This window comes from Lichenostomus cassidix, chromosome 2 (genome assembly GCF_008360975.1).
Source record: "Lichenostomus cassidix isolate B80296 chromosome 2, HeHo_3.0, whole genome shotgun sequence".
Taxonomy (NCBI): domain Eukaryota; kingdom Metazoa; phylum Chordata; class Aves; order Passeriformes; family Meliphagidae; genus Lichenostomus; species Lichenostomus cassidix.
The window spans coordinates 34,825,529-34,841,081 of NC_139482.1; the positions used below are offsets into that span (position 1 = coordinate 34,825,529).

The following is a 15,553-nucleotide window of genomic DNA, read 5'->3' on the forward strand; positions in this document are numbered from 1 at the left end:
TCCACTGTCCATTACTTTTTAGTATTTGGCTCTTTTTAGCAAAGGTAGTAGTTTAGTCTCTTTCTTCTTTGACCAAGATAGCCATGGATTAAGTGAGTGTCATCAGTTATCTTGGCTTGCTACATCTCAGAGGGAAAGGATGAGCTCTTGGGAAGTTTATCATGACAAGCCCTAAGCATGTAAGATAAATGTCCAGCTTCCTGATTATAAAGGAAAGCAGTGGGCAATCCCCATGTTAGAAGCCTGCATGGATGCTGAAAAAAATTGCTGAAAAGTTAAAAAGATTGTATTGGAAGATTCACCTCTGAAAATACATGACCAACACAGTTAGTCAAAGCAATAATTAAACAATTTCAAATCCTGCTGAAATCTTCCTGCAATCTTTTAGATATTTGGCAGAAATTTGGTAGAAAATTGGTAGAAATTTCTAGTACAAAATGAGTTCTATTAGGTAAGAAAATAATTAATTCAATAATACTAGAAAAAATTAAGATCAGGCAGTAGGATGCATATCTTTCATCACTCTCTTACCAATTCCAGTTCTTTGTTCTTTAGAACAGAAACACATATTTGGCTAAAAATGCAGTAACTTCTTGCTGGAAGAATATTTCATGGGATTCTATCATGAACCACACTCACTCCCTGATCAGCTCTAAAGAAGGTAGGAACAAGGAATATACTTTTCCTCACAGGAGTGAGTGCTACCTGAAGGGAGCCTACAAGAAAGATGAAGAGAGACTTTTTACAAAGGTTTGTTGTGATAAGACAGGGGAATGATTTTAAACTGTAAGAGAGTAGGTTTAGATTAGATGTTAGGATGAAATTCTTCTCTGTAAGGGTGGTGGGGCACTGGAACAGAATGCCCAGAGAAGTTGTGGATGCCCCATCCCTGGAAGTGTTCAAGGCCAGGTTGGATGGGACTAGTGGAAAGTGTCCCTACCCACGTCAGCATGGCTGGAACTAGAGGATCTAAGGTCCATTCCAACCCAAATCATTCTATGATTCTATATCAGAGGTAGCCAGAAGTGATACAGAAAGCCAGGGCTCCTTCAGAGCTAAGAACACATAAAGTTAGCTTTGCTGTCAATTCCTAAATAGAGACTTTTTAATCTGCTTATTGCAGTGGAGAGCCCTGATAAAGAATGGGGGTTTTGTCAATGTTCTCCTTTCTTTCAGCATAGCATCTCTATCACTCTGAGCCTGTTTGACCTGAAATAGCTCTCAGCCAATGTGAGAAGAAAGCTCTGTGGGCATACACTCTTCTGTGGAAAACAAACCATCTTCCACAAATAAACTCAAAAAGAGACATTTGGACTCACATTCATTTGAAGAGACCTTTTCTTCGTGATGTAGTTCCATTAACTCTCTAGGTTTTAGTGGAGAGCTCTCATTACAGGGCAGTGAGCCAGGCCATGTTAGAGTACAAGTCCTGTGTTCTGTTTCCTCTAATTCTGAGGTGTTTGCCTTACCAGCTGAGACTGCTGGCAAGGTTGCTAATGATTCCACTGGGAGAAGAATAAAGTCCATTGAGAATAAAATGGACAATAGCTGTAGGCTTATTGCTTTTGACTTGTGCAGGTGACAGGACAGCAGACTGACATTCCCTGCTAACTGGTGCTTCAGGCTGGATGACAAGGCTGTACACCTGGTCACACAGCTTGTTTCTGACCTCCATGGCCTATGGCATCAGTGCCTATGGCAGAGTGAATCCTGAGGAGGGAAAATGTCATGTAGCAGAGGAAGTCTGGCATGAGAGACTTGACAAACGTGCTTTCCAGGCTCTGAGCCCTGCGAACTTGCTCAGCCAAGTAAAGCATTTCTCCAGCTATTCCCTACTTTTTTATTTGTGGTAGATGCCACAGCAGCTAAAAATGACAAAAGACCAACGAACACATAATGAAAAAGATAGCCTGCATGTTTTGCCTGTTCAAGGACCTGTTGCTTGAACTTTTCAGACCAAACTTGAGCTCTTAGAAGTGCATGGAGGAAGCTGCTGATGACATTATTATGTAAATAGAATTGATGAGCCTTTTTCTATGCAAGAATTAATGAACACTTTTTAAAAAGGAGGCTTCTTCCCAGCCCTATTCACTTTTGGTTGGCAGGTACTGCATCAACAAGACAAGGTAAAATGATTATAGTTAAAATACCATCAATCTCAAATTCTTGCTTGAACATCATTCCAGTTAGAAGAACAAAGATAATCATAGAATAGCTTGGATCAGATAGGTTATCTAGTCCAAGCCCCTGCAGTAAACCGGGGCATTTCAGCTCGATCAGTTTGCTCAGAGCCCCACCCAACCTGAACTTAAATGTTTCCACGGAAGGGACATTGACAATCTCTGTGGGCAAAATGTTCCACTGTCTCACTATCCTCACCACAAGAAAAAGTCTTCCTTTTATCTAGCCTAGATGTACCCTCTTTTAGTTTAAAACTATTCGTCCTTGTTCTGTTGAGATACTCAATATATGATCGAGACATTCTAGTTCAAAAGTCTAAAAGCTCTTTTGCAGAGTGGAGCAAAGGTAAAACAGCAACCCTGTGTTAATGCAGTAATTCAATAACAGCTTGTGTCTGCAAAGTAGTACAGAAGAATCCTGTTCATTCAATTAGCGCAGGAGCTGGAAAAGAATCTTTATAATTACATTTTCCCCATGAGAGAGTTATTTAGCAACAATTGTTTTTCACTATAAAAATACATGTTCAATTTTTCACACTTGAATCAGTTATGTATAACACTTAGATTTAGTACCATGACAACATAGGTAACATCACCTTGGAAGATGGAGTTATCTAAAGTACAAAGGCAGCTGCTGAAGCAAATTGATAATAAGTGCAGAAAGCCAGTGAGTGGTTTCACGATATCCTTGCTGGTGTATTTAAATTTAATCCAGAAGCCCATATAGGAACAGACCCACTAACTGTGCAATGAAGTAAATCCAACCACATTCACACATGATGAAGTTCTGGCTTACCCCACAGCTCCGTCCATGCCAGTCACCAGCTGGGTATCAGCACACAGGGCAGGTGGTCAGCCAAAGGCAAGCCAGCACCAGTCAGTCTTCAGCTTACCACCCACTGCATGAACAGGGTGAAGGAGGACATCCGTGGCAAGACACTGATGCTTAGCAATTTCCAAAAGCAATGCCTTTTTGCAAATTAGCCACTTAGCGGATGTTACATGCAAGCAGTGGCCTTCTGGCCTCCTCTTTTCTCTACACTCCACAGAAATGCAAAACTGGCTAGGAGAGCTGATTTATTTTTGCACTCTTCAGTGCATATTTGTTTACACAGCAGCCCAGCTCTCATTCCATGTTTAGGAAGTTTATCTTGAAACTTTAATGTTGCACTTCTTGACTTAATTAAAAGGCTCAGTCCTCAACTTCCCCCCCCCCCCCCCCAAGAGTAATCCCTATGCACACATTTCTTTTTCTGTGAAAGACTATAGTACAAAATAGTTAAGGACATGATTAAAGATTATGGGATAATTCAAAGTGACTTCCATCAAAGCTACCAGAATCACCCCACTTGTGGCATTGTAATGCTGGAGGGCACAACAAAGTAGAAAAACTCTAAACCAGTAATTCAGCTGCTGACCTTTACAACAGTGCTCTTCTCCCTCTTTCTCATTCCATCTTTTAGACCTCCCCTTTCACACTGCAGAACACACAATGCTTCTTGGATGAGATGCACTCATCACACACACTCACACAAACCCACAGAATAAAGATATATGGATTGCCAGGTTTTGGAAACCCAGGACGAACATGCAAAATCTCAGAATGATTCACAGAAAGATGTCCTGTAGGAAAAAAGAAGATGGCCATAGAAATCCCTGGGTACAACGGCCTTGCACAGTGGCCAGCTGAGGTCTCCAGTCACTAGTAAGGAAGTAGATAAATTGAATTAAACACCACAAAGCACAATCCTTTTTCTCTGTCAATATTTTTTGCAGGGAAAAAAATTACTAATGTCATTATTTTAATGCTCAGACTAAACTCAGGACATTTAATTCCAGAGCTTCATGGATGCCTGCAAATGCAGCATCCTGTACCTGATTTTCATACTGCAGTACAGTCCATTACACCACTGAGATGGAAACAAACATGGATCCAAACACCAGTGCATACATGCCTAGGAGAATGCCCCCACACATAGGGATCCTCTACAGATGGTTGCAGTGCCCTTCAGATAAGTGGCCAGAGCACTACTGATTCAGGAAAATACTTAATCCTGAGTGTAACCTCAGGTCTGAAAGGGAAAGCAATGAAGCTCCTCCTAAAATGAAGCATGTGCATAAGTGCCTTGCCAAATCAGGGCCTGAAAAAGCTGCAGATACTTTGTCTTTTAAATAGCATGAAGCCTCATTTTCTCATGGCTCGTTTTTCTCTCTCCTGGATACCTCTGGGCACTAAATGTTTACAGATCCTGTGACTTACAAAATGCAAAACCAGGAGCAGAGCGGCTGAACCCACTTGGGGAGCAGCAGTAGAGGACAACAGTCAAGGGTTTACCCAAAGGCTTGACCAAAGAAACAACATTATAAAGCTGGGGATAGGTAAAGAAATAGGTCACAGTAGAACAGCAAGAAGAAACAGCAGAATGTTTTTCATTTTAAGGGTTTTTTAAGCAAATGGATGGCTACAAGTAGTGACCATGAGCCTACAGCAAGCAGTTCTCAGTGAGACTCTTCTGGCACCATAGCTGTTGGGCAAGCAACAGCCATGTTGGAAAATTGTCCTGTTTTTGCAAGCTAATAACAAATTTCATGTTGATTGTAAAAGATGCTGGTTCAGCCAACAGGTGGAGAGGAGTTCTCTCACTACAGTGGCTCAAATTTTGAAGTTCAGGTACACCGTTTCCATGGCAGCCATAGAAGATGCCTGGGCACTGCTTGCTGCCCAGTCATTCTGTGATGCCAGGGTTGTCATCTTCCAAACACAGGATAATTGAATCTAATCAAACTAGACAAGTGCATTTTGCCAGCACCCGTTGCAGAACTGGGGAACTGTAATTAAGCCTGCATTAGAATTTCCATTTTAAAGTCCTACTTTCGAAGCTTCAAGACCTTGTATTTAGGACATCCTTACCAGATGGCAATTTGGCACACAGAGATGAAAACACTGAGAAAAAACAGCTCTTGCACTTATATCATCAGTAAGGTCTCACTGATTTCAGCTACATAAAATGAGGCCCAACATTAGCTGCTTAGGTGTGATAGATTTAAACCCCTAGCAGGGCTGAAGTATTAATATTACCTAACATAATTTTTACTAATTTTCTGAGCCCTTGAATGATATCCCTCTTTTTGCAGAGCAAGCAGGTGGTTTACGGCCTGACTCAAAAGGCTTTCATACCTAAATCTCAGCAGCCATGTCTCCTTGCTCTAAGGACACATTGCTTTGGCTGGAACCTGAGGCGTGCTTGCACGTCCACCAGTTTCATGCTGCAACAGCTACAAGTGGTCACTGCACAAAATTCATACCCAGGAACAGTGATTGCTTTCTGGAACCAAGAGCCACAAAAACATAGGTCTCCAACTGTGTAGGCTCGAGATGTAAAAAAGCTTATGTGAGTCTCCCACTATCTTCCTCATGTGGTAGCATTACCAACACCAAGTACTAGAGGAAATCTCCCATCACTTACGTCCAACGATGTTCTAAACTACTTACATTCATGTATAAATGACCATTTATACAATCCTAGTCAAGTTGCTAATCCATTTCTTTAACTCTCAAATACAGCAATTCATACCCCATCTTCAAAAGCATCCCTTCCCTGCATCCAGTTTAGAATTTGATCCAAAGTATTACACAATTGCTAGTTGGATTGCTCAAACATTCTGTAGCTGACAAAAAGGAAAATAATTCCAGATTAATTTATGCAACATTTTCAGTAGCATCCTTCCTTGCCTTCTCCATCACCCCCTTGAAAAGATTGATGAAACCCAAAATTTCTTAAGCGTATTGACTAAAGCAAGCAGACTGCCATTTTATTAATTTTTCTTACTTATTTCGGCACTATTTCAGGCATCTTAGAGATTCCTGGAAAGAGCAGACACTGAAATAACTCTCATTTGTATTAGTGTGTCATAATTAGCTGGAAGGGTCTGCTTTACTGAGGGCGTCTTTAAAACTTGTCCATCTGGTTTCAATCACCTCATCAAAAGAAACAGCAAATGTCTTCTTCAGAATAGCTGTTTCTTACTCATTACAGTATTCAGTTATAAGTAAATAAATTGACAGAAGTCACACCGCCAGTTTGCCACACAGAAGATCAGCTCTGACACCTGATCTGACCTCAGAACATTAAAAAGTAGAGGAGTGCCAAGCACTCTTCTCCAAGCACAGCCATCAACCTCTTCAAACGGCACAAAAAGAGCTGCAACGGGGATTTCGACTACAACACAGAAAATAACAGATAGTCAGCGCAGAAGATGTATTCTGCTGAAACAAAGTAACAAACCTTACCTCTTACCTCAGTTGGCTGGAGCTAATAATGCCAAGCCTGGGGGTTTGACCCCTGTGTGGGCCATCCACTTAAGAGCTGGACTTGATGATGCTTCAGAGTTCCTTCCACCTCAGAATACTCTGTGATTCCATGATTCTTAGTCCTCATACCAGACAATTTTGCTGTGGCTGCTAATGGTTTCACCTCTGCTCCCATAATGAAATTACCCGTTGCCTTTTGGATATCTCTGCAATACTTTTCCTGTACCACTTGTTGGTCCCATGTTTCACTCTCCTTGGTTTTACACAGAAATTGTGCCTTCTCTCATCTCAAAACTCCTAATCATTACAATCTAGCAAATTCTATTACATCACAGTATTATGTCTATTTTAAAGCAGTAAGAAATGCAGTGATAATTTTTTTTAAGCTCTTTTAAAGCTTAATGAAGTCCAAACTGATGTTATCAATTATGTTATCATTTCCCCACAGTTTTAAATTCTTTGCTTTTAATTTTCCATGTCTTGACTTATTAAAATCAATTGTGCATGTTATTGTAGTTATTCAACAACATTTTAAGAAATCAAATGTATGCTGATTTCTAAGAGCTGACACAAAATGCTGACATAATTCAAACACTCTCATTAAAGGAGAAACAGCATCAAAATCACTTTTTATTAATTTTCAAGTATAAAACAATAATTTCTACATTTGCTTATCCAATGCAAATTATCTCCCCTGTAGTCGGTTCCAGCGTTAACTCTGAGAGATATTTTACACCATCATAATGGATTGTCTTTAATCACTGAAACATACCAAAATTAATTTGTGAGACAGGAAGAAGAATGAAACAAAATTAATGCCAAGATTCAACATTGTTCCACATTCCTTGCAGAGTACCCCAGAGAACACAGCAACTCATCAGCTTTACATTTGTATGAATTTGTATGAACATTTGTGTGGACTGTATCCATTCTAGGATTTTATCCTTTTGCACTCCAGATATTTCAGAATTATCTTCCTGTACCTAGTGTGCAGAGACATTCCTACCCCCTGCCTAACAGTAACCCATGGCCTCAGGCCAGATCCAAACTAAACTGCCAGACCCAATAAGCCAAGCCTTTTTCAACAAACCTGACTGTAGGCCATGATCCCCTGCCAGCCAGTCCTTCCCCTCCTTAGGTCATCAAGTGCCTTTCACTAGATAACATTTACTGACAATGGAATTATAGAAAATAAAACAAGCAAAACCCCAATCAGAAATAGAATTTTCCCTTCTGTGCATGTAACAACGAAGAACCTGTGCATTTAAGAACAGATGTAAATATAAAGTAATTTGTTTAGAGTATCCTGCATAGTAGCTGCTATAGGCCATGACATAGAACCACAGACAAAGAACTACTTCATTTTTAAAGTCTGAACTCTAAGTCAGCTTGTCAGATGCAACAACAGATGAAAACACAGTAGACAGAATGCCAGGAAGGCCAATTATCTGCTTTAAATGTTACCTCTGCATCACAGGTAGGTGATCAGGTAGGTGATGCAGGTAGGACACTACGTTTCTATACAGTTACATGAAAAACCTTTGTCGTACAATTAGCCAGCCACAGCACAAACACTGCTGGTTGCTTTGTGATGCCAGCCACAATGAGCACTGTGCTCCAGTCTAATATTTTCTACTGTTGCTGCTCTGGTGAAAGATTTTTTTTTCAGCTTGTTTTCATTTTGTGGGTTTTTTGTGTTCTTTTTGCTGCTGTTGCTGTTGATATTTTGGTGGTGGTGGTGGTAATGTTTTATTTTAAATGCTTCTGATTATAAAGATTTACAATCTACTAATACTGGAAATCTCACTCATAAATATGGCCACATTTTCAGCCTACAGACATGGTGGTGTCTGTGAAGAGCAAAGCTTCAGACAAAAATCCAGGATTTTCTTTTCCTACAAGCACCATAAGTTCCAGTTAGCAAAAAAAAAATCAGTAGGCAGTAGCTTAGCCCTTGAGTAAGTCTGCATTTTTAATACACTACTTTCACGTTCAGTAGAAGCTGAAAAATCAATCTGTAAAATTAGGACACTACTACCAATGCAATGGGCTTCAATGCACAATGAGGCCAACTGGGACTTTTTTGCAACCAGATGCTTTGTTTTGGTCCTTATTGGACAAAGTTTTCAACAAGTAAAATTGATGATGTGGTTGGTTAAAAATGAAGCTACTATAATTGCAGACTGTCAAACACTTCTGTGTTTCAGACAGCATAAAACCCTCACCTTATTATGTTCATCCAGTACATCCAAGATTTTAATACACAAATAACGGGTATTACTCTGAGTAAAAGAAAAAGTATATTATTTTATCACCAGTGTTTGTGTACAATCTGCTAGAAGGCCTGGTATACATTCATATGTGTCCTTCTCATTTTAAAATCAGCTAATTTTAGCATTTAAAGATTCTTCTAACAGCAGTTCTAAAATCCCACTTTGTTCCAATGCCTATGCAAAATACAGTTGTATCAGTTGCACTTCCAGAAAACAATTCAGTTTTGTTTAATGCACTGCCTTGCACAATCACCATCTTCTTCTTCTACTACAGGTTAGAACGAGTCAGCCAGGGAAATTCCTGGAAGCAAAAAACACAAAGCAACACATAATGAAAACCTTATCAGAATGGGCCAACAGTAAGAGAACAGTCAACTACCAGATGGAATCCACAGGATACAACGACTGCTTAAAAAAGTTTCACCTAATTGGGTCTAGAATGAAAAGGAGTAACCTTAAATTCTGGAAAGAATCATGAAGGACACTATGCATTAATTATGCCAGTGAGGAAAAAACCCCAAAAAATCGAATAGCAAGGGAAGCAGATGGCATGGTATAAAAGGATCTGTTCTCCCATCTTGCAAGCCTAAACACAGTCTTTCTGCCTTGCAAATATCTCTGCCTCCTCTGTAGTGTAAGTGATAGCTCCTGAGGTTTTCAGAAGCTCATCACCATGAAGCTTGCAGAAAAAGAAAGGAAAACACATACATATACCTGTTTCTTTCTCTCAGACTGTGGATCAATCATTACATTTATAAGAGAAGGTGTCTGCTTGTCAGTCACACTTGCTTTCAGAGCATTCTGCAATTCTTCTGGTGTTTTAACAAAGTATCCTTTACCTCCAAAAGCAGACATAATTTTCTCATAGTGTGCATTTGGCAGGAGAGAAACAGGAGGTACACTGTAACAGAATGGAAAATATGATTAATGGCAGGGAGAATTGCCAGGCTGACTAATTTAATTACTTTAGTACCAGTTTTAAAATGCAAGGTGATTATTGTGCTGGCCTGATGAATTCTTCTGGGCTGAAAGAACTATGGTTCCTATATCACTTAAGCTGTGTTTATAGGATACCATACTCATTTTTATCTTGTGGACAATTCCTGAGCAAAGCTTTAGCATAGTTTTCTTCATACACAGAACCCAGCTTCAGAAGCAGAAGTCTTGTGTAAACTCAGAACTCAAGTCTCACATAATTTTGGAGATTATCAGGATTTTGCAGGTTAGCCCACTATGTACTCTGCACTGGGTGGGCTGAACTGCTGCAGGAACCTGAGAAAACGAATAGAGAATCATCTCTCTGCTGCACTGTTGTGCAAATAATAGGTTGGAATTAGGTTGGCTGTTTCCTTTTGGTAATTGGTTCTTACACAAACTTAGCCCAGGACTACGCTGACTTTATAAAAGTAATTTCAATCTGCATCACAAAGCATTAAATATGAAGAGAATGACCATTTTGGTCACTTGTTCTGTGATTAACAGAACGTACGTTGAGGATGCTTACCATGCAGCAGGATCTCCAAACTTTAACATCTCCTCCCAGGAATTTGCATCCAAGCCAGTGTAAATTCCATTGTTGTTTACTACAATAATCAGGATTGGCAAGTTGTATCTACAAAAAGACACATTTGGAAGAATTTTGAAATACTTGCTCCTTTCTGTAAGCTGTTAAAAGTGCTGATTTTCCTTAAAAGTAACAGGAAAAAAAATCACTGCCACCTGAAACATGATCAAATAATCTCTGGTGAAGTACTATATCACAACAACATAAAAAATGAGCATGTACATTTTTTGGTTTGTTTTCATGTGCTATATGGATAACCCATCTACCAGCAGCATCCTTGGCCTTCTAGTTAAAGTGATCATGAAGAGCAACTTCTTGAGCCAAAAAAAAAATAGTTACCTGCAAATAGTCTCCACCTCCATCCCAGAAAATCCAAAAGCACTATCTCCTTCTACACAGACAACTCGCTTTCCAGGTGTTCGGTCTCTGGCTACCATTGCAGCTGCTATGGCAAATCCCAGCCCCACTCCCATCGTTCCAAAAGTACCTGCATCAAGCCTAAAGGGAGAATACAGAATTACTAGCCCTTTATTTCTACTCAATCTCTTCAATTAATCCATGGTGCCTTATTTTTACTTTTAATGCTTTGCCATATACTATTCAAACACAGTTTTATAAACAATTGGTATAAAGAGATACCAGATGTAGAGATGATTATATTCAGCCAAACATTTGATAAAACTGCAAATGTTTTAAGTGATATAAACATATTGGAACTCTAATTAAAATTAAGAACTCTTGTACACTAGTGCTACAATAAAGAACTATTCTCATATGCTTTTAGCTTGCATAGTAACAGTTATTTCAAAAACATTCAATTACTGTAGAGACAGACACACAACATGAAATATTTCTATATTTAATTCCTTAGAAATATAACTATTAGTCTGAAAGCCATTGATTAAATACTGCTGTTCAAATTTTAGTCTTCTGTTCAACCATTTGAAATCAAATTGAAAGCTATAATTTAGTTAGATCATTTCAATCAGAAGCACATAATGGATACAAAAGTACATAAGGAACTAGATAATTCTAGGGTTAACTTCTCAAATTTGCTTTCAGATATGTGCAATGCAATTTGAAGAGACGACCAGTCACATTACTGTGTCCTTATTTTAAATAAGGGGGAAAAATGCAAACTCTTCCCCCAACTCTACTGGAAGTGAGCATAGAGTTTTCTTGGTTGTTGGTTGTTTTGTTTACAAAGCAGTATTTTGAGTACCCACATCTTAGGCATGCAGGTTTACATGTAAGCACGCCCAACATATAATCCAATTTTTATGTTTTCCCTATTTTGAAGTGTTTAAAAGAAAAACTCTCCACATTAATTCTTTTCAACATGAGAATTCCAATGATTTTTTTTCTGAACACAGAAACAAATATCTAGGTCAGGGAATTGAACATGATGCTCATCACTCACTTTACACAAGAGAGAGAGCAACTATCACCATTCTGCTGCAAAGCACACAGAGTGGAAAACTTTCCTTAATCCCTCTCTCAACATATTAAAACTTCTATTTTCCAGACTATTATACTTCTTAGCTAAATGAAAACATTCAGCATAAATGCAGTCTGTTGAGTCAGCACAATATAAAAGATACCACACCTGTGACGGGGATAGAAATTTGGAAGCATAGTTCGTCCAATGTCCATGGTGTTTGCTCCCTCACTTACTAAAATGCAGTCCTTGGGTATCAGTTCTCTGATGTGATGAAAGACTGTATAATAATTCATAGGCAGAGATTTCTGTAATGCTAATCCCTTAAAAAGAAAAGATATTAGTAACTCGTATTAATAGAATTTGTAACAAGGTGCAAAATTGAGACACATAAATAATAATGATGGAAATAAAAACACACTTTGCTAGGTAAGGCTGGAGTATTTGGTTTTCCAAATGCACTACATCAAGGTCACTCCTTCTGTATCCATCCTGGTGACACAACATATTTATCAGAGGCACAAAAAGCTCAGCAACCCTTCAATGGCCTATCATTAGCAGAAGCTATTAAAACTCAGTTTAACCCAAGAGGCACATGAAATTTTTCTGCACACAGGTTTTATTGACAACCCTAAGCGAGCTGTCATCTGTGTGCTGGGAGGTAATTCAAAAGAGCAACCTGCTAGAATGAATTTATTTTAGATCCCTATCTTGGAAACATGCATCTGAAGTTGCAGAATATGAATTACATAAAGTTAGGTATTTAGCAAGCTTCTGTGGTCTCTTGGTTTTAACAGCTACTTGCTTTCAACGCAGATCATACCTAGACCAGTACTGCTAAACTGCACAATTACAAACAATTATTACAATTAGAAGAAAACTAAGAAAGCAAGAATGCATTTTCACTAAGCCAGCTTCCACTTGGAGTACTTGGAGTATCTGTCCACTGCTTAGAAGTCAATGCTCATAATACAGCAGCTCTGGCAGTGTTCTCCTACTAAGGGCTTACAGAATCCAATCCCAAAGTTCAATGACTTCCACACAGCTTGAATTTATACAAAATCATAGAATACTTAAACTATAATGCTTACAGTTCATAAGTGTAAGAGGAGTAAGCCTGGACTAGAATGGCATGAATTTTCAAAGTCTGGGTAACGTAACTGAGAAGTAATTGAGGAGGATGGATATACACCAGTTACAAAACTGGTAATATATCAGTGCCTGTTATAGCAAGAAACATTTAACTTTCTTTAATATCACACTACCTTTGATCTTTCCTCATTGTTCCTGATTTTCTCTCTTAGCCTCTTCCACCACTCTGAATTAGAAGGGTATTTCCACGATCTTTTGTTGAATTCTTCTAAGAGCTGGAACAATATTGAAATGTTGTAGAGGGGTTTTTCAACATATTTAAAAGACAACAAAAGCATCAAGAGTAACATTATCACGTATGATCCCAGCACAATCACAGTAGCACTACTTATCTAGTTAATTATTAACACATAATATGAGAATAGACTAGATGCACAGCATGAATATACTGCCTGAAAAATGGTTTTCCTTGAACAGTGGGGGGTCTTTTATTTTTAACTGGCAATTTATTTTATATGAATCAGAGGAAATTAAGGTCAAAAACAGAGGACATGGGACATTACATTACCTGCTTAGTCACAGCGCTTATGTCACCTAATAAAGTTGCAGCTGGCCTTACATTATTCCCCAGCTCTTCTGCACAAATATCAATCTGTATTTCCAAAAGAAAGACCACCATTAACTCAAGGATTAAAGGGAATTTTTTTTTTCAGTTCAATTGAGGAACATGGTCTAACATACATACATGTTTAACATTGTCTTCACACCTTGTTTTGGCTATACAGATAACTTCCTTTGCCTTTTCCTGACATGACATCAAGAAATCCTTTATACAAAGTAAAACCCTATGGTATATACCTATTTTAATAAAAATTCATGTATATCCTTAAAATTGACTGCTTGCTTCTTTCAAGCTCTTGCAGACACTGTAGAACTTTATTACAACATTAAGGAAAAGGTGGTGAGTATATTGATAATGGTATGAGAGCTAAAAATCTGGGTTTAGGTATACCCTTAAAATATATACAAAGCAGCAATTTTCTCATTGAGAAAACTGTGTGCATGCTACTTGACAGTAAGAATTTAGTCAATATGAAGAAACTGAAAAGTAAGTTGCAACTACTGAAGCAAATTTCTTTATCAGTGATGCATGAGCCCTCTAAGGCTACATAAACTGTTATTTATGACCAGGTCACACAGACTATGAACTGACTTAGTATTTCAATACTGACCTCTGACAGCAAAAAAAAAATACTTTAAGTGAGATGGAAAAAAAAAAAATTTACATTTTTTAGAGAGAGGAAACATAAAATACGTATTATTTGTAAAAACAATATTTGCAAAAATAACATGTATTTGTAAAAACTTAGCTTAAAAATTAATGCTATTGCAAGGTCTGGAACTTCAGATCATGTTCCAGGTCAGTGTAAACAGGACAGCCAGCACGTTGGATCAATCACTTCTATTTGATCACAGACTCTTAGGGAAGAGATTTTAAGGACACAATTTAAAGGCTTCTCTTTCTAAGAGCTGGCAGATTGTCAACTATGTGAATTAGTTAAATAGACTTTCTTCCTCTTATTTCGTTAACATTTTTGAGTGACTGATCTCTTGCATTATGACTGACTCAGGATCTGAAAGCAATTCTACTTCAAAAAAATTCAGCTAAGAGAGCAGCCAAATAGTATGAAAGATTCCACAATTTCAAAGAGAGTTTGCTTTTAATCATAGAAATTCCAGTGCTCCAAAGATCACGACAGTATCATGAGTCTAACCCTGTATTAGTCAATTGCATAGAAGTGTCTGCCCTCCTCCTTATAGCAGCACCAAGCTTTTGATACTGGGAAAAATATTGTAAGCATTCTTAGAAAAAAATAAAGAAGTAAAAACAATAATTACAGAAATTGTAAGTATTTCTGAAAAATTACCATGACTATATGCACCATCTTGAACTATCTATATGGCAGTATTTGCCACATGAAATTCACTACCAAAATAATTTACAAAAATTGCTCTAGGCAATGCTAGAATACAGAAGACTTCCATTAAGTGATAATAATTTTCCTGCTTACCTGAATAACCTTTACATCCTGTTGATACCTTGGTGGAAGACCAAAATGCAAAATCCAATTTAACCTTGCACCAAGCAAGACGATTACATCAGCATGCTGTAATGCCCTAATAAAGGGAAATGAGAGCATCAGATAAGAAGGAATTACTATTACATTTAATAGTCTTTGCAAAATCAGAAGCAATCCTAACCACCACAGCAAACCCCAGAACATACATAGAATTCTTCCTTCCTCTAAGCTGCTTGCTTAGCCCCAAACCCCTGCACCCTTTTACACAGCCAACCACCAAGCCGGTCTTGAGTTCAGGAACTTCAGAAGAAAATTAATGACTATTTTCCTATTACACTGTGTTTAGGAAAGGAATCATTACATTAGAAGACTAATAAGATGTTAGAAGGATGCTGAGGTTAAAGCAAAAGACTCACTACTGTAACACTGGCAACAGTGGGTGCCAAAATTAAGATTGTTGTGGGCCTCTCAGTTTAGTCTCCCATCAATTTACCTTTCAGATGGGCAGACGATATTTGATATACTCTTTTATTCTCCATTCTTCTTAACAGTATGCTTAAAAGTGATAGAGGTAAGATGCTCAGCAATGGACAGCATTTTAATCCCAGGGTAT

The 15,553-nt window shown here is 38.2% G+C and overlaps 1 protein-coding gene across 3 annotated transcripts in view; it reads right to left on the reverse strand.

The window, feature by feature from the left end:
* Nucleotides 1–7,092: 7,092 nt before the first annotated feature.
* HACL1 (2-hydroxyacyl-CoA lyase 1) overlaps nt 7,093–15,553 on the reverse strand; it is a 29,483-nt gene continuing 21,022 nt past the window's right edge. For all 3 annotated transcript variants that reach the window (XM_085051032.1, XM_085051030.1, XM_085051031.1), the window contains exons 10-17: nt 14,932–15,037; nt 13,428–13,511; nt 13,033–13,134; nt 11,936–12,090; nt 10,669–10,827; nt 10,270–10,377; nt 9,480–9,666; nt 7,093–9,066 (exon numbers count right to left, since the gene is read on the reverse strand). In XM_085051032.1, coding sequence (XP_084907158.1) covers nt 9,034–9,066; nt 9,480–9,666; nt 10,270–10,377; nt 10,669–10,827; nt 11,936–12,090; nt 13,033–13,134; nt 13,428–13,511; nt 14,932–15,037 — 934 coding nt within the window. In that variant the 3' untranslated portion in view covers nt 7,093–9,033. The remainder of the gene's footprint in view (nt 9,067–9,479; nt 9,667–10,269; nt 10,378–10,668; nt 10,828–11,935; nt 12,091–13,032; nt 13,135–13,427; nt 13,512–14,931; nt 15,038–15,553) is intronic.